Source organism: Stegostoma tigrinum, chromosome 32, assembly GCF_030684315.1.
Source record: "Stegostoma tigrinum isolate sSteTig4 chromosome 32, sSteTig4.hap1, whole genome shotgun sequence".
NCBI lineage: Eukaryota > Metazoa > Chordata > Chondrichthyes > Orectolobiformes > Stegostomatidae > Stegostoma > Stegostoma tigrinum.
This window is the reverse complement of record NC_081385.1, coordinates 10,811,727-10,834,161: the sequence shown is the minus strand read 5'-3', so window position 1 is coordinate 10,834,161 and position 22,435 is coordinate 10,811,727. Positions and strand designations below refer to the sequence as shown.

The window sequence follows — 22,435 nt, the reverse complement described above, 5'->3', positions numbered from 1 at the left end:
TAACCATATTCTTACCAATCAACTTGCGTTTCACATGTTGTATAAATTGTGCTTTCTGTCAAAAGTTACTTTTTCTTAATGTTTCAATCCTGATGAGTACCAGGTCCAAAAAAAGGTCTTTTTAATAATGTTTAAGTTCAGCATTATGTACTTTCATTTCACATTGTGAAAGAAGCAGACAATACATTACCACCAATAGTAAATTAAATTGCATCCCTTTTAAGCAATATCTTTTAAAGTACTGTAACAATATTAACCTCATAGTCTACAAAATAATGAGTTTCATTTTGATTTTGTTCCTTAATGTTTTTGTAGCAATAAGTCTGGATAATGTTGTTGTTACATATTTAGGTATGTTGGACTGCCAATTTGAGTCTGATCACGTGACATGATGGTGTCATCTGTCATTCTGGACAGAAACAATTTGATCTGCTGCTCTATAGAGTGAACGCTTGCCCAACAAAAGCTCTTGCGCTTTGAACCCTGCAGCCTCTTTTAGTCTTCAATATATAATGGCTATGATCATAGATGATGGTAATATTGAAAAAGTAAGAACCTAGAGTGAAAGCTGACTTAATAGATCATAAGTTTAATTTTTGTGGTGTCCGGTAACTAAACATGTTCACACAGGGCTTAGCAATCTTTTTTTTAACAAAAAGGACGCAAGTTTATTATACAAACAGAAAACAGCAAAGAACAATGCTATCATCAAATGCAAAATGAATGGTTTAGATTTTTTTTATCAAGTTCACCAATTCCCCTTAGAGCTATCGTTGAGCAAATCACTGGGTTTGGGAAGCCAGTGCCTCCTTTTCAGTATTTTCTGCCCTGGCTTTATTAACTCCAACGAAGTGTCAAACTACAGTTTAACTTTACCAAGGATCTATTAACAGCTTTGTAGCCTGAATAAGAGTCTTTTTTAAAAACTTAACCTTCTTAAGAAAACAAATACTAACATCCAATTTGGGAAAAAGCTACAGACTGTCGCGTGGCGAACTATGAAAATGTGGAGAATTTAAGGGGAGAGAGAAAATAAAAAATCTCCTGGCTGGTAGATTGCAATTTGCAGCCAGCAGGAAACCTGGTTGCTGCCTGAGCTTGGCATCTTGTGGCCTTATACTGATAGTTGGCTGAATTTGTAATCTTCATTGTGGGTCCAATTGTGTTATTTCAGTTAAAAGCTTAGTAATGACTTAAATTGTCTAAATTATCAGTACAATGTTAATAGCTGTTGTGGTATTAATTTCATCAGTAGATACCAGCACAGTAATGCCCTTACCTATTTAGAAATCATATTGGAAGCTTTGAGGTCAGAATGGTGGCTCTTTGGCTTGGATAAATTATGCTGGGTTCGCTGTGGATGAAAATCAGATATTCTCCTTCTATAACAAAGCTATGATTCAATAATTTTTTCCTGCCAGTGGCAACATACTGAAGCCCTGATATTTTCAGTCAGTTTGGTGTGATATGACGTTCTAACTTAAAGATGTCAGTCAACAAATTATTTTTTAAAAAGTAATAGGAGTAGAACTACAGTTCAGAATAAGGAGTCAGCCATTTAGAAAATTTCTTCAGTTAAAAGGCCATGAACCTTTGGCATCTTCTGCATGAACATGCTGTGAATGCTGAGTTGTTGATTATATTTGAGGGAGAGATCAACAGGTTTTACGACAAAAGGGAACTAAAGGAATATAAGGAGTGATGCAGAAATGCTTATTTAGTGTGGAAAATTATCCATGACCTTGTGGAAAGGTGGACAGGTTGTGGGTGGAAATGGTTTACACTGGCTCCAATTTCTTCTTATTTAGGAGAGGAACAGTAAAGTTAGTGATACATGCTAAAAGACCTTTGCAGCAATAGTTTCCAAAATTTAAGTTTCGTGATCCTTTTGTGTAATAGCTGACAGATCTTGGAGTTGGAAATTAAATTTAAACTGAGCAGGAATTATTTTACGCTTGGAATTTACCAGTGATTAACAGGGATATTTGGATTTACAAATTGCCTTTAGATACTCCTTATCCTTTTTGTTATCAAGGATAATTACTGAATCTAATACCATCATTCTTCCAAACTACCTTATTTCCATGTTATGTGAATTACTGACTACAGATAACTGTAATGATGGCGTAAAATAACAGTCTGCTGGATGAACTTGTACTCAGCACTGAAGTAGTACATATGTAGATCTTGCAAGCCACAAAATCTGGATTAATTTGGTTTACTGGACACTTGGCTGAACGGCTGGTTTGCAATGCAGTGTGATGTCAGCAGTGTGGGTTCAGCTCCCACACTGGGTGAGGTTTCCACGATTCTCCCTCTCAACCTTGTCCCTCACCTCAAGCATGGTGACTCTCAGGTTAAAGCACCACTAGTCTCTCTTTAATAGCAAGTTAATATAGTATGGTATGGTAAGGCTATGGTGACTTCTAGATGTAAACTCTGATAGCAACCACTACAGTAGACCACCTGGTAGTTGGAGTATGTATTTTCAGTTTATGCAAAACTGATTAATATTAAGAAGCTGTCCAGATTTGGAAATCTAGTGACTTGATATATTCCTTGATATTTTCCATTTAAGAATCAAAGTTGTCGTAATTTGGGGATAGTTGCCTGTAACACAAATTGAACATCAGTTGAAACTGGTACACTGGGCTCAGGTGAGCATAGAAAATGTTCCTACATGTATAAGACCATAAGACATAGGAGCAGAAATTAGGCCATTCGGTCCACTGAGTCTGCTCCACCATTCAATCATGGCTGATAATTCTTCAACCCCATTCTCCTGCTTTCTCCTTGTAAACCTTGATCCCTGTGACAGTATTGGTCACTTTATTTCTAGAAGGTTTGCAAATATATTAGACGCAATTCAAAGAAGTGCACTAGAATAATATCTGGAAGGGTTGACTAATGAGGAGAGGTTGGACATGCTAGACTTGTATTCACTGGAGTTTAGAAGAGTAAAAGGTGACCTGATTGAAACATATAAGATCCTAGGGAGTTGTGGCAGTGTGGAGAGGGTGTTTCCTCTGTGGGAGAATCTGGAATGAAGGGTCACTGTTTAAAAATTAGGGGTTTCCCACTTAAAACAGATGAGGCATTTTTTTCTCCTCTCTGAGGGGTGAGAGTCTGTGAAAGTCTCCTTGAAAAATTGGTAGAAGCAGAGTCCTTGAATATTTTTAAGGCAGAGGCATATCAATTTTTGCTAAGCAAGGGGATGAAATGTTACCGTTGCAGGTGGGAATGCACAGTAGAGATTACAGTGAGCTCAGTCATGACCTTATTGAATGGTGAAGCTGGCTTAAGGAGCTGAATGGCCTATTCCTGCTTCTAATTCAAATATTTGTATGTAGTAGTGTTCCTTAGTTACTGCTGTAGTGCCTGTAAATCAAAATATCAGCTTTTTCCAAGGTTATAAACTAGGCAGCAGCTTGTACTGATGTGTTTAGTTTAGAATGTAAATTTAATTTAGCTTATCTCTGATGATGGCAGAAACGTATCTGGAAAATCTAATTCTCCTTTGTAAAATTATATATTACAAATTTATTGAAAGTGCTCCGCTGGTGTATCTTTGAGTTGAAAGGCAAAATATCTACGTTGTATTGCAGGGATATGCTGAATTTCAATTAAATCAGTGTATTAAGTAGATTTTAATTTGCTTTTTAGTGAGCCAATTGAATATTTTTTAGTAATTTTGAGTAAACGTTTTAACACTAAGTATTTCCTGTTTCTTTAGAATATTCCTTGGCTTTAAGAAAAGAATAATGTTTTGCTACTTCAATTATGTTCTATTTTGCCGTTTTAAAGTAATGAATTTGAAGTATGTTATTGGCTGTGTGTTTATGCTCGTTGTATATATCCCAGGCACTGTGAATGTAGCAATGGCAATGATATTGGGTTTTGAGTAAAAATAGATTGCCTTAACTTATGTCTGTATCGAACATAATCAATAAGTACTAATTTTTATGACATCAAGGGATGTGAAGACAACATGGGTAAATGCCATTAAGAGAGATGTTAAGCCATGATCTAGAATTGTAGTGTAGCGTCAAACTAAATAGCCTACTCTAGCGTTTCTAAGTTTTGAATTGGGTAGATCATAAATAATTGCAAATGTGTAAAACACAATTTCTTTTTCCATTACTTCAGTGATCTGTCAAAGATATTTTGTAAAAATAGATTTTGTCAGTGCTTATTTGCAACATGAAATAACAAAGTTGTAAATTGGTATTTTTAAATAATACCTAATCTCTTACAATTTTTTTATCATATTCTAATTTGGGGATCTCTTATACTTAGAGTCATAGAGAAACGGAACGGACCCTTCGGTCCACCTCGCCCATGCTGACAAGAAATCCTGTATAAGTCTAGTCTCATTTGCCAGCACTTTGCCCACATACCTCCAAATGCTTCCCATTCATATTACCCATCCAGATGCCCCTGAAATGTTGCAATTGTACCAGCCTCCACCATCCTCCCTGGCAGCCCACTCCACGCATGTACCATTCTCTGCATGAAAAAGTTGCCCTAAGTACCCCCCACATCCCTCCTATCTCACCTCAAACCTATGCCCTCTAGATCTGAACTTCACACCAGGGAAAAGACCTTGCCTATTTACCCTATCTATGCCCCTCGTGATTTGTTATTCTTTAGCCAGTGATGGAGCATGAGTTAGATTTTGGACTGTTTCCTGGATTTTCTTTGTGTTACTCTACAATTCTTAGAAGAAGGCAGGCTTTACTATCGTCTGGTATCCTGCTGTCTATTGTAAAATGCTCCATTGTACCAATTCACCAAAATATACAATTTGAATGTCAGTTGCATCCTCTGAATTGGAGTTTTGCATACTGTTACTGCAGCTGTTGGATTTCCGGTCATATAAAGTCTTCCTGTTTGAAAATACAAGTTTCTGAAATACACCTTTAAAAAGAGAACGTGATTTTGCAGTTTCCTGATTAGTTGGAGTACTAATCTCAAAGTGGAAGTCAGTATTTTGAACCAAGACGTTTGTTATTGATATTGTTTCTTGAAACTGCCTGCTTTCAACTGCAGAATCATTGTTTGAAGATCAGGTATAATCATGCCATTTTATCCAAGATGTAGGATCTTATAAACTAAATAATTACTACTAACATAGTGAATCAGCAAACTGGATCAATAATTTATAGTTCATCATACATTTGATTTTAATGTTGTTCCCTTCTTGCAAGTGTACATTTTGAGCTTGGATTGTTTCTTATTTGTCCAAAGCAGATTTGGTTTACACAGTATGACACTAGTAACCACGAGATCTCAATGAAAGACTGCATAACTGTGCTATTTGTAAATTATGGATCTTTCATCATTTCTGAAGCGAAGTGGCAAAATAACCACTTCAGAAATGAGATCGCTCTCGCTCTCTCCCTCCCCCTCTCCTTCCCTCCCCCTCTCCTTCCCTCCCCCTCTCCTTCCCTCCCCCTCTCCTTCCCTCCCCCTCTCCTTCCCTCCCCCTCTCCTTCCCTCCCCCTCTCCTTCCCTCCCCCTCTCCTTCCCTTCCCCTTCCCTTCCCTCCCCCCTTCCCTCCCTTCCTCCCCCCCCTCTCTCTCTCTCTCTCTCTCTGTTCTCTGTGTCTGTTTCTCTCTCACACACATTCAGCACCTTGTTTTCTTGATGTGGCTGGCATAGAGACTCCTCAATGATGTCCTAACCTGAAACTATAACTGCTAAATTTTCCTGAAGTTAAACAAGTTGAAGATGTAACATGTTCCGCAATCCAGGAACTTCTGCACCACTGCAAAAGAAGAAAATGTACAGAATGAAACTAATTGTTAACATTGGTTTGCATTTTTTTTGTTATTGCATAACTATTTAAATGTAACATAAGAAAATAATCGAAGTTCTTTGTTTTTATATTCTCCTGTATGCTATCATCAGCTGTGAACAGGAAGCCTAACCATTTTATGAAGCTGCTCATGTAGTATTAAATCAGATCTAAAACTATGTTCAATATTTTTTCAGTTTCTCAGCTTAAATTTTAATATTATTATAACTAAATTCCTTGCAGTTCATATTTTGAGTATTTCACATCTTGAAGTTGCATGAATCTAAACACAGTTCCGTCAGTTAATTAATTCAGTTTGCATACACTTAGTTATCAATAATGCCGTCACATAAACTGTTAGAATATTATAGTATCGAAAGAGGGTCTTTGTCCCATCTCGTCCACACCGTCATGTTTAAAAGATTAAACAATTCTACTACTAGAGTTTTTCCAAAAGGCTAAATGGATTAAAGCAAACAAATATCACAGTGTGAATGGTTTGATTTAGTGACAGACAAGTCATGTTTTACCCAACATAATTTACCCTTTTGATAATGTTGATAGCTGTAGCAAAGAGAATTGTTTGAAATAAATAAACAGTACTGTACAGGCAACAGAGGAAGTTCATGGAAGCTAAAGATGAATAGACAGCATATTTCTCCTGCACAGCAAATAGATGTTGAGTTGAGTTGTCGTGTGAAAGCCCTATAGACTTTGTAGCACCAGTGCTGTTGAACTTTAATTTAGTATATTGCTCTACAGGGTGAAGTACTGATGCAGGCAATATGATTGTACTAAATATTGTGCCATGGGATCAAGATCACAGTTTGCTTGTGATGAACCTGAATGGTTGCCTTGAAATCTTTCTGTGATGCTGTTTTAGAAAGGACAAACACAACGTCAGAACATCTTCGCTCAGTTCGTAATAAACAACTACACCTCCCAGTCGTGAACCATTTCAACTGCCCCTCCCATTCCTTAGACGACATGTCCATCCTGGGCCTCCTGCAGTGCCACAACGATGCCACCTGGAGGTTGCAGGAACAGCAACTCCTATTCTTCTTGAGAACCCTGCAGCCCGATGGTGTCAATGTGGATTTCACTCGCTTCAAAATCTCCCCTCCCCCCACTGCATCCCAAAACCAGCCCAGCTCACCCCCACCTCCCTAACCAGTTCTTCCTCTCACCTATCCCTTCTTCCCACCTCAAGCCGCACCTTCATTTCCTACCAACTAACCTCATCCTGCCCCCTTGACCTGTCCGTCCTCTCCAGCCTGACCTATCCCCTCCCTACCTCCCTACCTATACTCACCTCTACAGGCTCCATCCCCACCCCTTTAACTTGTCTGTCTCCTCTCCACCTATCTTCTCCTCTATCCATCTTCGATCCGCCTCCCCCTCTCTCCCTATTTATTTCAGAACCCTCTTCCCCCTCCCCCTTTTCTGATGAAAGGTCTAGGCCTGAAACATCAGCTTTTGTGCACCTAAGATGCTGTTTGGCCTGCTGTGTTCATCCAGCTCCACACTTTATCTCTCAATGTCTGAAGGGATGTTTATGCTAATTTTTGTTTGCTCACTGTATTTGCTTCTTTTCATCAGTCATTGTAAAAACAGATACAGATACACAACATGTTGGAGCAGCTTGTCTTTTTACTTAGTCCAAGGAGAACAATGTGTGGTACAAGGGTGAAAGAGACAAGTCAACAATTTAAAATTTGAAGCAAACACAAAGATTTTAATAAATATTACCCTCTCAAAGCATAGTTCCTTGACCAATTCAGGTTGCAGTTTAGTACATTGATGATGGATTTGAAGATAAGTGTTCTCCATGGAAATCTTTTCAAAGTATTCACTTGAGTACAGAGTCAATGAATTAAAATGTTGCTTGTAGGAGTTTTTATCATTACCCTTATAAACTGTTGTGAATGCTTTGATAAGTTTCAATGGCTCATAATTTGTATTGTCATTATCCTGTAAAATTAACAGTGACTTCTAACTTGAAGATATGCATAGTTAAACACAGAAATCAAGAAATTGTTTTTAGCAATTCCCTGCTTGACCTCAAAGTACATTGTTGAGGTCTTTGTCAATGGAAATCAGTTAGAAATCACTGATCTGATGTTAACCTCTGCATTTCTGCCTTTTGTCATCTTGTAAAAACTTTGAAAATGTTATGTCTTGCTGAATAAGGAGTAACTGGATTTAAATGGTATACTAAATCTCAATATTGATGATATCATTCTCTGGCCCAGAAAATACCTAATTGTAATTTTGTGATATGTCAAATTGTTCATTATTCTAAATTGTCTATAAGATAACTGCAACATAAACTTTAAAAAAAATTGTTCATGGTATTTAATCTATTATTTTAATCCTGTGTGAGTCTCCATTCTTATTGCCACTTTGTATACTGAGTAAAAAGTGAAGGATATTTGGTGATTGTTACTTTCAGATTTGTTGTCTGAGAATTCTTAAGTGTGATTGGCTACAAAGTCTGCCTGTTTACTTAATTTGCTGGAAACCAAAGATACCCTATGATTGTCATTTAAATGAAATTAACATTGTGAAGGTTGAAATACCCTCCGTAGAAATCACTGCATATTTGTCGACAGCTTTCTTTGAGGCTAATGGTGAGCATCATCATTTTGTCACCAATCACAGCACTAAGTAACTTGCTACAATCCCAATGAGGCTGATTTTTGAAAAAAATATAAATTTCTCAGTAAACAACAGAAAGGATCACATGACAAGGGTTCGCATTTTAAGACTTTTACTATAATTACAAATTTAACTTGAACTTAAATGTACCTTTTTTTAAAAACTAATAATTTAGGTAATAAATATACTTTATGCATTATTCCACACTCAGCAGATTATAGAGGTTTACGGATTAAATACTATACTCGGCGCGTTTTTTTCAAAAAACTTTCTTCCTTTGTCACACCACGGTGAGACATTCAGTGTCCTTTGGAAACTGTGGCAGTTGGAGTATTCTCAAACTGACTCCCAGCAGCAAGGCAGCCCCAGATGACTCCTTGATTCTTAAATCTGTAGATCCCATTTCATCAAACAGAGAATCCATTTCCACCAGCATTCTGATCAGGGATAATGGGAACTGCAGATGCTGGAGAATCCGAGATAACAAAGTGTGAGGCTGGATGAACACAGAAGGCCTAGCAGCATCTTAGGAGCACAAAAGCTGACGTTTCGGGCCTAGACCCTTGGTGTTTTTCTCTGTTAATGAGATGGATTTGCAATGTGCAGTATCTATAAAGTCACTAAATAGTGTCCCAAAATAAAAGTTTCATTTTAATTTTTCTCCCCAACTATGTTTGGAACAGATTATATTGGGAATTATAAGCACAGACTTGGTTTTGATCATACTGGTTGTATACATCCCACTAGGGTTTCTTTTTATATGGCCGAGTACTGTAGTCCTCAATGGATTTGGGTGGGTTGTACAGTTAATTAGCTTGAAACGTTAATGCTTTTAGCAGTAAAAGAGCTCACATATGACAGTTCTATTTGTTGCACAGTGCAAAATCATTTGGAAAATTCTGCTAAGTGATCGCAGATGAGGCAGATTTGTCAGCCTGTTTAAATGCAAGCAGAGCAGCCTGTGTCAGTTTAACTATTAGTCAGGTGTGAAAACATGACTTGAGGCACACCAGCTACTAGTAGCAGAGATCACCAATATGGTGAAATTTATTTAACTGGAATTTTAAAAATGAGGACCATTTCAGTTATATAAATGTGAGTTAAGAGCCTAACTCCAGATATATCAATTTAATAACGGGCATTTTCAATACCGTATGAAGAAAACAATGTGTTAGTTGAGAGTAACATTGATAAATGACTTTGGACACTTAAAACTTACATTTATTGGAAATGGTAAGAAAGGTTAGAGGATAAGAGAAGGGAAGGTTTGATATAAATATATATGGCTTTGAGTACTATGCATGGTTTTGACCTCCTTACCTAAAGAAGGAAGGAAGCTTTAGGTGGGATGCAACAAAGAATCAGTAGATGCTGTCCAGTAAAGAGAAATCAAGAAAGAATGGAGTTTAGAATATTGGGAAGTGGTGTCTTTGAAATGTATGAAACTTAGACGTCTTGACTGGATAAATGCTGAGTTTCGCTTTCCTTGGCTGGGAATTCCATAATTGGGTGAAATTATCCAGCTGTGAGATTGGCCTATTTGAACAGTTGAAGAGAGATTCCTTCAATCAGGGTTGAGATTTGTTGGAATTCTCTATCCTAGAGGGCTGGATGCTCCATTGAGAAACATGTTCAAAACTGCAATCAAGAGACATTTTCTTCCCCAAGTTGAAAAAAAGACCAGAGGTATGGAATAGGGCAGCAAACGTGATTTGGTGTAGAAGTTCAGCCGTGATCTTATTGAATGAAGGGATATTGGTCTGGTTTACTTCCATTCCTATTCCTTATGTTCTTGTGTCTTGAATGGAGGTGCAATGGAAAATGAGAACATAGAACGTAGAACATTACAGCGCAGTACAGGCCCTTTGGCCCTCTCTGTTGCGCTGACCTGTGAAACCAATCTGAAGCCCATCTAACCTACACTATTCCATTATTATCCATATGTTTATCCAATGACCATTTACATGCCCTTAAACTTGGCAAGTCTACTACTATTGCAGGTAGGGCATTCCACAGCCTTACTACTCCCTGAGTAAAGAATCTACCTCTGACATCTGTCCTATATCTATCACCCCTCAATTTAAAGCTATGTCCCCTCGTGCTAGTCATCTCCATTTGCCAGCTCTCAGCCCATCTCTGTAGCTTATCTATGTCCCTCTGTAACCTGCAACATCCTTTCACACTATCTACAACTCCACTGACTTTCGTGTCATCTGCAAATTTACTAACCCATCCTTCTACGCCCTCGTCCAGGTCATTTATAAAAATGACAAACAGCAGTGGTCCCAAAACAGATCCTTGCGGTACACCACTAGTAACTGAACACCAGGATGAATGTTCCCCATCAACCACCACCCTCTGTCGTCTTCCAATTTCCAATTAATATTATTTTTCATTATCAGTGAATGAAAATATATTATTATGTTAAAGTAAGTTGATTAGAAAGCTTCTTTTCACATTTTTGGATGTCTGTTCATCTGAATCTTCCCTCCGGTTATTGATGTAGGTTTTCTCTAGTAACCGTTCTTAGCATGGTATATTGAAAAGCATTTTATCCAAATCTATTACATACAGCATAGGTATGCACTACCATGGGGATTTAACAATTCATGAACATGTTTTCATCATTTTGAACATTAAGTTGTCATAGAATGGTACAGTGCAGAAGAGGCCCTTTGGCCCATTGAGTCTGCATTGATTAGACTGCTCTAAATCTGCACTGGTCCCACTTTTCAGCACTTGGCCCATAGCCTCGAATGATACGATCTTTCAGATACTCATCCATGCACTTTTTATACTTTGTGAGGTTTCCTGCCTCAGCTATCTTCCCAAGCACTGCATTCTAGATTCCCACTAACCTCTGGGTGAAAACAATTTTCCTGAAATTTCCTCAACCCCTTGCCTTTCACCTGCCCCTTGTTCTTTACCTGAGGGAGCAGCTGCTTTCCATCTACCCTGTCCATGCCCCTCATAATCTTATACATGTCGATTAGGTGTCCCCACCAGCCTCTCTGCCCTAAAGAAAAACAATCCAAGCTAATCCGGGTTTTCTTCATAGCTACAATGTTCCATCCCACACAATGTCCTGGTGAATCTGCAATCCCTCTAGTGGAATCATATCCTTCCTACAGTGTAGTTGCTGCACTCAGGATTGCAGCTGTGGCCTAACCAAAGTTTTTATATAGCTTCAATATAGCCTCCTCGCTCTTATAATCTATGCCATGACTGATAAAGGCAAGTGTCCTGTACGCCGCCTTTTATGCCCTATTAACCTGTTCTACTGCCTTTTAGGGATTTATGGACAAGGAACCCAAGATCCCTCAGTTCTGCTAAGCTTCCTAGTGTCCCGCCCCTCATTGTACAACATCTCACCTAATCAGGGTTAAATTCCATCTGCCACTGCTGTGGCCATTTGACCAATTTGTCTGTATTCTCCTGTAAGCCAAGAAATTCTTCTTCACGGTCAACCACCCAGCCGATCTTTGTGTTCTAGAGTCGTACAACATGGAAGCAGACCAGTTGGTCCAACTTGTCCATGCTTACCAGGTTTCCCAAACTGAACTAGCCCCATTTGCCTGTGTTTGGTCGATATTCCTCTGAACCTTTCCTACTGACGTACCTGTCAAAATGTCTTTTTAATGTTGTAGTTGTCTGACCTTTATCACTTGCTCTGGCAGTTTGTTCCTTATACACACAACCCTCTGCATGAAAAAGTTGCTCCTCATCTCGCTTCTAAATCTTTCCCACCTCACCTTAAACCTATGCCCTTTAGTTTTGGACTCTAATACCTTAGGAAAAAGACCTTAGCTGTTTCCTTTATCAATACCTTTTGTGATTTTATGAACCTTTATGAGGTCACCCCGCGGCCTCTTGCGCTCCAGGGAAGAAAAGCTGAGCCTATGCAGCCTCTCCCTGTACCTCAAACTTACTTATCATTCTCCCCCAATGCATTTGAACTATATTGTCAAAGATATGTTGAACATTAGGGATCAGTTTTGGGTCCCTTTATTGTATGCCACTGGACACCAGTCTCCAGTCACGCAAAGAACTTTCTACTACCTTTCTCTGTCTGCTACTACATAGCCAGTTTTTGAATCCACCTTGTTATGTTATCCTGGACCACGTGCTTTTACCTTCGTTATCAGTCTTGCATGTAGAAACTTGTCAAAGGGTTTGCTGAGTTTTTCATAAACTACATCAACTGCACTACATCCTCACCTACACAGCTGGTCATCTCTTTGAAAAATTCTGTAAATGACCTTGCTCTGACAAAACCATGCTGACTATCTCTGATCAAACCTTCTCGGTCCAAGTGGAGATTAATTCTCTCCTTCACAATTTTCTCCAGTAGTTTCCTTACCATGGCTGTAAGACTCACTGATATGCATTTATCTTCACGACCCTTCTTGAAAAGTGGAACCATATTAGCCATCCTCCGGTCCCCCGGCACCTTCCCATTAGCCAGAGACGAATTAAAAATTTGAACCGGACCCCCTGTATTTTTCTCCTTTGTCTCCCATAGAGCCTGGTATACAATTCATCTGGACCTGGAGGCTTGTCCACCTTTCATCCTGTTAAAAAGTCTCCAATATGTCTTTGCTCGCTATTTCAGTCTGCTCAAGGATCTCTCAGTCCCTCTTCCCAAATTCTGTACTTCATATGAATCAGTTCTTCTTTAATGCATCTAATAGATTATCAATATAGCACATTATAGGACAGCAACGTACAAGATAACCTTGTAATGTGAGGTGATCGGCAGCTGAAGTAGTGTTTAATTTTTTTTAAAAAAGTTATCTACTAATCCATTGACAAACTATTAAGGGCAGTTGATATTTGTTATGTGGTTTAAATTTGCACCTCGTTGAATTGGTCACAAATAATTAATCTAAAATGTGTCTTTTGTCACTTATAAAGAATCACTGTGGTATTTTATCTCTTAGCTCATTCATTTAAAAGGTTTGCGGAAACTTTTAGATCATATGAAATCCAGTATTATAAATGCTAAAAATAAAAGTAATGAAATGACTGCTGATTAATTGACACTGGATACTGTGGTATCTGTAGTGTTTTGGCAGGATTACACTAAAACATTTTTTTTACTGACCTGCATAGTTTATTCTAAAATTTGGAACATCACAGCCTATCTGAAATTGCAGATAGAACTAAGCTGGAGATGTAAATACTTTCAGGGAGGAGTCATAGTTAGCTTTGTTGCTAGCTAGCATGTGGTTCAGATTAATGCTGACAGCACAGGCAAAATTCCCTTTTCGATGGAAATAGATATTGGGACCTGCCTGTTTGCCCCTGCCCCTGCCCCTGCCCCTGCCCCTGAGTGTGGGAGGCAATCCAAGCCACCACTGACCAAATTTGCCAGGGAAAATGACTAAGAATGAAATATCAGTAGACGGATAAGAAAATGATCTACCTTTGGGCAAGATACGCATGAAAGAAAGTAAAAGGGTTAGTGCTTTTAACAAATTCTGGAACTAAATAGTGCATCAATGCTGCAGTGAAGATATATAGGCAGGGTCACTAATTATTGTAGACCTCAGAACTTATAAGAGAAGAGAAAGAAAGAGGGAGACAATTGCAAAAAATGTGATGGTCTCTGTTAGAGCCTTTGCTTTTTAAAATTATTTTTATTTTATTCTATTATCCATTGTGGTTTGAAGCTGTTAACTGGGAACTGTAAGCTAAAAATTACTTTTGGACTGTGGGTAACAGTTTGTGTCAAAAGGAAAACAGACCAAGTAAGTTTTTATTTAATCAAAAGTCAAAGCCTGTAAGTTAATTACAAGTTGGCCGGCACCTTGTCACAGGGGAAGGCATTATGTTAAACAAATAACATAAGTTGGCTATTAATGAGGTCAGAACCTGGGAATTGGTTTCACTAAGTCTGGAAAACATCTCATACTCAAGCAGGTGGCAGATTTGACTTTTAGCTGGTACCTGGTGGAGGACATGGTTAGTATGTCAGGGAATGGCCAGAGTTTGGACTGTGTTTTCTGGGAAAAAGGAATCTGGCTATTGGTATTACAGCATGAATATGTAAAAGTTCTCTGCCTAACCTCCCACAAGCAGCTCTTAGGAGCTCAGAGAATAAAAAGCTAAATTTATAAGTATTACTTCCTTTCTGTGAGTGAACTGCAAAGGTGACCTTGATTGACATCTCAGAAAATCAACCAAGAAACTGTCGACTGTGTCTGTGAAAGAATGCATCACGAAAATTATTTAAGTAATCTGGTCAGTTTTGTTACTTTCTTTTATTTATCCCTTAACTGTGTTTGTCTGTATTTTGTGTGGGTGGAGCTGTAAACAAAGGGCTTTAGGTTTAAAGTATAGACCAATTAGAACAAAATTAAACCAAAAACTGCAGATGCTGGAAATCTGAAACAAAATCAGAAATGACTGGATAAACTAAGCAAGTGTGGCATCATCTGTGGAGAGAAAGCAGAGTTAATATTTTGAGTCCACTGATCCTGCTTTAGAACCCATAGTTCTGAAGATTTCAACCAATTAGATTACTTTGTTTAATTTGTTTAACTCTGCTAAAGTTACTGTATTGTTAATAAGTTGCTAAGTCTTTTGTTTAAATATAAACCAGTTTCTGGAATTGATTGTTTGCAGAGTCTGGGATTAGTTATTCAGAAATCTGGCTTGGAAATATTGGGGTCAAATTTGAGCATCATGAAGTTTTTAATTTTACTGTGATGTGAATATAGAGGTACAAAGACTGATTTTCGTGTCAAACCATTTATAAGATAGCTTTAAGAAGACAGGAAACAAAAAGTTATGCTTCAAAGCAGAAAAGTGAATGGATGGGAAGAATGAGAGCAAATGTTGATAGGGTCTTGATGAGGTTTAATTTTTGTTGTTCTGAAGAAGGGCCACTGGACCGGAAACGTTAACTCTGTTGTTTCCTTCACAGATGCTGCTAGATCTGTTGAGCTTTTCCAGCAATAGAGATAGTAGGAACTGCGGATGCTGGAGAATCTGAGATAACAATGTGTAGAGCTGGACGAACACAGCAGGCCAAGCAGCATCAGAGGAGCAGGAAGGCTGACGTTTCGGGCCTAGACCCTTCTTCAGGAGGGTCTAGGCCCAAAACGTCAACTTTCCTGCTTTTCTGATGCGGGTTGGCCTATTGTGTTCGTCCAGCTCTACACTTTGTTATCTGAGCTTCTCCAGCAACTTTGTATTTGTTCCTGATTTACAGCATCTGCAGTTCTTTTGATTTTTAATTTTGCTTGGTGGGATAAGAGGATCTTTTTATGCAAAGGAAGGGCTGAAGGGGGAAACTGATTTGAATTTTACAGAATACTGAGATGCCTGGGAAAAGTGGATGTAGAGAAGATGTTTCTGCTTGTTGGAGATGTGGAGGTACCGGTGTTGAACTGGGGTGGGCAAAGTCAAAACTCATACGACACCAGGTTATAGTCTAACAAGTTTATTTAGAATCACACATGAAAGGGCTGTGCTCCGAAAGCTATTAGGAGACACTAATACCTGAGGGTAAAGCCTCAAAGTGAAGGGATGACCCTTTACAACTGAAATGAGGAGGAATTTCTTTAGCCAGAGGGTGCTAAAGCTGTGGAACTCATTGCTGCACAGGGCTGAGGAGACCAAGTCACTGAGTGTATTTACAGAGGGTCTAGATGAGTAAATGGATCAAGATTTATGGGGAGAAAGCAAGAGAATGAGGCTCAGAAACATATCAGCCATGATCAAATGGCAGAGCAGATTTGATGGGCTGAATGGCCTAATTACGCTCCTGTATCCAAGGTATTCTAGTCAGGATGGTTCAGTTGCATTTGCAACAACTCCTGTATTTATACATCCATGTCCAAATGCAGAAAGTCTTGGACAACATTCAGTCTTGGTTGGATAAGTGGCAAATTACATTTGCACCGTACAAATGTTAGGTAATGAATCTCTTGAACAAGAGAGAACCAAGCCATCTTTCCTTGACATTCTTGGGCCTTATCATTGCTGCTTCCCCTACTGCAACATATTGGGGTTACCAATGAATGGACTCTGAATTGGACTAGTCCTGTAAATGCCACGGTTACAAGAGCAGGCCAGATGCTGGGAATTCTGACTAACTCTCACTTGCCAGCTTCTCAAATCAGTTTACCATCTACAAGGCACAATTCAGGAGTGCAATGGGAATACTGTCCACTTGCCTGAATGAGTGCAGCTCCAACAACACTCAGGAAGCTTGATACTGTCTAGGACAAAGCAACCTGTTTGGCACTCTAACCAACACTACCAAAGTTCACTCCCTCCGCCACAATGCATGGTGACAGAAATGTATTCTGTTATTAAGATATACAGCAACAACTCACCAAGGATCCTTTGACAACACCTTCAAAACCCAGAGCATTTACCATGTAGAAGGACATGCACAGCAAGTACGTATGAACCCCACAAGTTCCCCTCCAAGCCAAATACTATCTTGACTTGGAACAACATTGGTGGACATTCAGTGTTTCTGGTTCAAAATCTTGGAACCCTCTTCCTAATTGTGCTGTGGGTGTACTTACACCTCATAGAGTCATAGAGTTAAACAGCACAGAAACAGCCCCTTTGAACTTAACTGTACTGACCAGATATTCTGATCTGACCTCGTCCCATTTTCCAGCTTTTGGCCCATATCCTTCTAATTCTTCCTATTTATGTACCCATCCAGATGCTTTTTAAATATTTTATTTGTATCTGCCTCTACTACTTCCTCTGGTAGCTCAATCCATACATGTACCACCCTCTGTGTGAAAAAGTTATCCCTCAGGCCCTTTTAAACCTTTCCCCGCTCACCTTAAACCTATGTCCTCAAGTTTTTGACTTCCACTACCCCAGGAGAAAAACCTTGGCTATTGACTCCGTCCATGCTTCTCATGATCTTATAAACCTTTATAAACCTCAGCCTCCGATGTTCCAGGAAAAATAGTCCCAGCCTATTCCGCTTCAGGATCACAGTGGTTCAAAAAGGCAACTCACCACCCTTTCTCAAGGGAACTTAGAATACTTGGAATGAGAAACCTCACAACCTTTAAAAATTAGCTTTTTGAAATGTCATAATATTCAAGGCTGTGAACCAAGTGCTGGAAAATGGAACGAGTGTAGATCTAGAGTAGTTATGTCAGTGTAGACGTGATGGGCTAAAGGGCCTGTATGATTCTGTGATGCATAGCATCAGTTCAATATTTAAGTACAACATGTTGATATTCTTTAATATTCCAAAATGTATGTGTTTAATTATAACAATGGTTCTAGTAGTTAACTTCACATTAGATAAAATACGACAGATTAGTGCACTTTTCACCCTCTAAAGTGAAAAGAGAGAGTGATCTAACAGAAATTATGTGTGGTATTTTCCTAGCTTTGAAGTTCTACTTGGGATTACTGTAATTGATAGAATCAAAAGCACTTGAGAAACCACTGTTCTTGCAGTGTAGTTGCAAGACTATGTAATTCTTCTGTGTTAACAGAATAACTTTGCATATTTTTATAATTTCAAGGTTGTTATTGCCAGAAAATGGATTTCAGTATGACATAGAGTGTAACTCTTTAACTGCTTTAGTTACTTTAGTTCTACAGCTTAATATGCCAAATAAATCTTTTACAGTTGCCTTATAAACAAGTTTCATCAGAAGAGAATTCAGATTAACTGAAGATGTGTTTGAACTGAGTTTTGTCAGTGAAGTAAAATAGTACAGTAAATTGAATCTCAGGTTCTAGGCTAACCCAACAAATCTTAAGAATGAATCCCTGCTTCATGCCCTTTGAATTTAGGTTAAATAGTGATGGTAGATAATCATTTACTTACTACTCATTTATCTGACTTCATTTGCAAAATCTTCACAGAGTGAGTTATTTTCAAGTTATAGTGAATGTTAATGTATACATGGAGTCTGCTGAGATGGAGTAAAGGAAGGGATTCTTTCATATGGTGCTTGAGCAGCCTTTCTGGCAAGTTAATTAAATGACATTAACAACATCCATGGACAGTTTTCACAACAGCCTTCTGACTGCTTTGAATGAACTTCTTTGGAAAGACGCTTTTTGTAACGGGGAAGGGTTTTGAATTTGGCATTCTCATCAGGTTGGTGAGTGTCATTTTAAGCGAGCTCCATGTAAAATTTAGTTTTAAATTGCATGCCTTCTGACATTATTATGTCTGCACTATGATGTTGATTGAAGAGATTTAAAGTATTTGAGTAGTGAATCAGTTGCATCTATAGCATTTTGTTTTATAAATGAGAATTTATTAGTGATTCATAAAAGCAAAATAATCAAAAAATAATTTGCAACTGTGTAAATTTCTAATAAACCTTTGATTTAAAAACTTCCTTGTACTTCAGTGCATCACAAAGTCTTCATCTTTTATTAACTGTTTCCCCTTGAATGAATTACGGTTTTGTGCCCTGCAACACAATGGGTCCTTGTTATTAACTGCAAAACACTTGTCATTTACTGTTCTTGTAGAAAATGTGTTCTGATGAATGACCTTTGCTCAATTTAATAAGTTATTAGAGGCTGTAACGCATGCTTGAATTGATGGTAAAATTCAACAGTACAGTCAATAAAAGCAAATTGTAATAACAGAATACAACAGTTGGCTAAAATTCCTATGTGCCCCAGAATATTTACAGTCGCGGTGATTGATATTATTTATTGAGATTTATTACTTAGTTAGAGGAATTAAGTAGTATTCTTCCTCAATGGCTTTGACATTTTACTTTTTTATAGTACACCAACCTTTTATTAATCTAATGTGTTCATTACTGCAATAAGAGATCGATGGGCAACTTATTATCTAAATGGGGAGAAAATTCAGTGTGCTTCAGTGCAGAGGGATCTGGGTGTTCTCATGCATTAATCTCACAAAACATGTCTGCAGGTACAGCAGATAAAAAGGAAGGCAAGTTGAATTTTAGCATTTATTGCTAAAGGAATAGAATATAAAAGTGCTGCAACTGTGCGAGGCATTAATGAGACTACATCTGGGGTATTGTGAACAGTTTAGTTCCCCTTACTTGACGAAGGATGTAGTTGCATTGGAGACTGTTCAGAGGAGATTAACTAGATCGATTCCAGAGATGAGCGGTTTGTCTAATGAAGAGAGATTGAACAGTTTAGGACTATATTGTTTGGAGTTTAGAAGGATGAGCGAAGATCTAATTGAGGTATATAAGATGATAAAGGGAATTGACAAAGTAGATGTAGAGTTTTCTGTGGTGGAATGAGAAGTCATAGTTTAGATGGAATTTGCGGCAGATTTAAAATAGAGCTGAGGAGAAATTATCTCTCCCAAAGAATCATGAATCTGTGGAACTCACTTCCCAGAATGCAGTATTTCTGGCATATTATAGTAATTTTAAGTAGGAGATGGACCGGTTTTTAAATAGTAACAGGTCAAAGATTTACGGGGAGCAGCAGGAAAGTGGAGGTGAGACTGGGGTGAGATTGGCTAGGCTCGTATTGAATGGCAGAGCAGGTTCGAGGGGCTGAATTGCCTGCTAGTTCTTTTGCTCTTTTGATTGCATTAATCTGCAATGGGTCTTCAGTTTCAATTTCAATTTCTTTATGAATGAGTAGGTCAAGTAAGTTGAAATATGATTCTGTAGTTGTGAATTTAATACAATCAAGGATTGTGAATTTTTGTCATTGATTTAATGCTTGCCTGCCTGTCTAGCGTAGTTACTTTTTAGGAATAATCTACCTACTGATATGAGTTGATGGGTAGTTAAAAACTGTGCACAGGTCTGTTAAATAGTTACCAATTCCAAAGACGCGTTGGGTGGTGTAATGTTCAGCACGTTAGTGTGGAACATCCTTCTCAAGATAATCTTCAGGTTTAGAAGCAACAGCATAAGACTGAAGAGCTTACATGAAGTTGAATACAAATGTGTATAGCATTGTTCTATAGAACGACAGATTTTGTACTAAAATATGGGAGTTCAAGTTTATTTTTTGTCTGCTCCCTGTCTGCTACTGCTATTTTATATTTCATTGTCTTTTTCGTGATTGCTGACCAATTATTACAAGCAATCTCAATTATTCTAAGTAAGATTGTAATAGCCCAAAATTATTACTAGCAAATGCTAGGATAAATGCATGCTTTTTTTATGTGTGAAATTGTTACCTGATCTGCTGAATTTTTCTTTATTTTGTGATGCGTGTTACTTAAATATACTAAATTGAGGCTATTGTTGTGTTTTAGACTTTGGATTCAGTAACATCTTTACTCCAGGACAGTTACTTAAAACGTGGTGTGGGAGTCCACCATATGCAGCTCCCGAGCTGTTTGAAGGAAAAGAATATGATGGCCCCAAAGTAGATATTTGGGTGAGTTATGAATGCTTTTTTTATTTCTGTTACACAAGTGTCTGTGGCAACTTTTAGTTTACTGTTTCATGGAGCTGTTTTGCCTGTATCAGTATGGTTGAACTGGCATTTTCTTTTCGTAGATCACTGAGTTTTGACACCCATTTATCTAAGTGGTGTATAGTTATTGCTAGACAACAAACAGATTTAGTGAGTAAAAGAGCGTTGATCAAATACTCTTATGTAGAAGCCACAAAGTGTTTGCTGAGACAGACAACTGTGGGCAACTCCATATATCCGCTTCTTTGGGATCACGTGGTTCCAAACACTGACATCATGACAGAAACTTTGTGTACGACATCCTAAACAATTTGGCTCAGGAACAACAAGGAAACTCCAAGAACTGGAAGGCCTTCTCTCCCTTTCACGTCTGTCCTAGATCTCTTGTCATATCCCCACTGGTTCTCTCCCCTTTTTCTCTGCCCAGGCACACCTGATCGCTATTTCTCCACCCATATCCTCTGGAATATGTGCACGTGGTACACAACCTACGTGTTGGTGTCAGAAAATGCTGTCAAATATAGAACTGCTACCATAAAATGATAAATTCTCAGGAAATCTTTATAAAATCTGAGTTTTCCAATCACAGTCAGATCAATTAATACAGGCTATGTCATAAGACTTGGAATTATAGTTGTATTCCCTTCAACATATCTATGGGTCCTCTCAGTGCCTTGTTGTTGAAGGATAATTGTGTCTTACAAAACAAACCAGAAATAGAAATGTTTTCTGTTTGTATTGACATGTGGAACTGATAATATTAACCTTGAAAAAAATGTGTGCTGAGTCTTGCATGTCGAGTTCAGAAATCATCTCCCTACCTCCTTTCCTGCTCTGTTCCAATGCATGATATTTTTGTAAATTTAGAATGTAGTAAACAATAAAAATACTTTTTATGTGAGGAAGTAAAACTATCAAAAATAGATAATACTATTTTGAACATAAGACCAAATTTTACAGTGTCTCAAAGTGTGCAGTTTATGAGCAAAATATATATCAAACTGTCAGTTTTTTGCATAAACCAGAAAATGTTCATACTTCTGTAGCTGTTTCCTTTCTCTAACACTTCCATGAAAGATATGAGAAATGAAACTGTTTTCATCTTTGTGTACATGAAAATATTCAGCAAATAAAGTTGATAGCAGAAGACAGATTAAAGAGTTGCTCAGGATTCAGCAAGTCCTTCGACTTTATTGAACTGGAGTATAGCAATAAGGGAGGGGAGAGAGTATAAAACAGCTTATATGGTTAAAATATAGTGTTATTCATGGTAATATGATCCATTTTAACACCATTTATTGTTCTTTGTAGAGTTTAGGGGTGGTCCTGTATGTGCTGGTGTGTGGGGCCTTACCATTTGATGGCAGCACACTGCAGAACCTCCGGGCCAGGGTACTGAGCGGGAAATTCCGCATTCCATTCTTTATGTCAACAGGTGAGAGCTCTAATTTTGCGTGCAACAGTGAGTAATAAAGGTGGTGCTGAAACATTGGTGACTTCATTGGTGTAAATTTTGGTGGCAAAGCTAGATCTTTGAGAGTGGTTCAGAATTTTATTGTTTATGTGATTATATGACTAATTGAAAAGCATTTG

At 38.1% G+C, this 22,435-nt stretch overlaps 1 protein-coding gene across 5 annotated transcripts in view; it reads left to right on the top strand.

The window, feature by feature from the left end:
* Window positions 1-22,435, top strand: part of sik3 (SIK family kinase 3) — a 334,512-nt gene that overhangs the window by 210,335 nt on the left and 101,742 nt on the right. For all 5 annotated transcript variants that reach the window (XM_048562166.2, XM_048562167.2, XM_048562165.2 and 2 more), the window contains 2 exons: window positions 20,679-20,803; window positions 22,154-22,277. In XM_048562166.2, coding sequence (XP_048418123.1) covers window positions 20,679-20,803; window positions 22,154-22,277 — 249 coding nt within the window. The remainder of the gene's footprint in view (window positions 1-20,678; window positions 20,804-22,153; window positions 22,278-22,435) is intronic.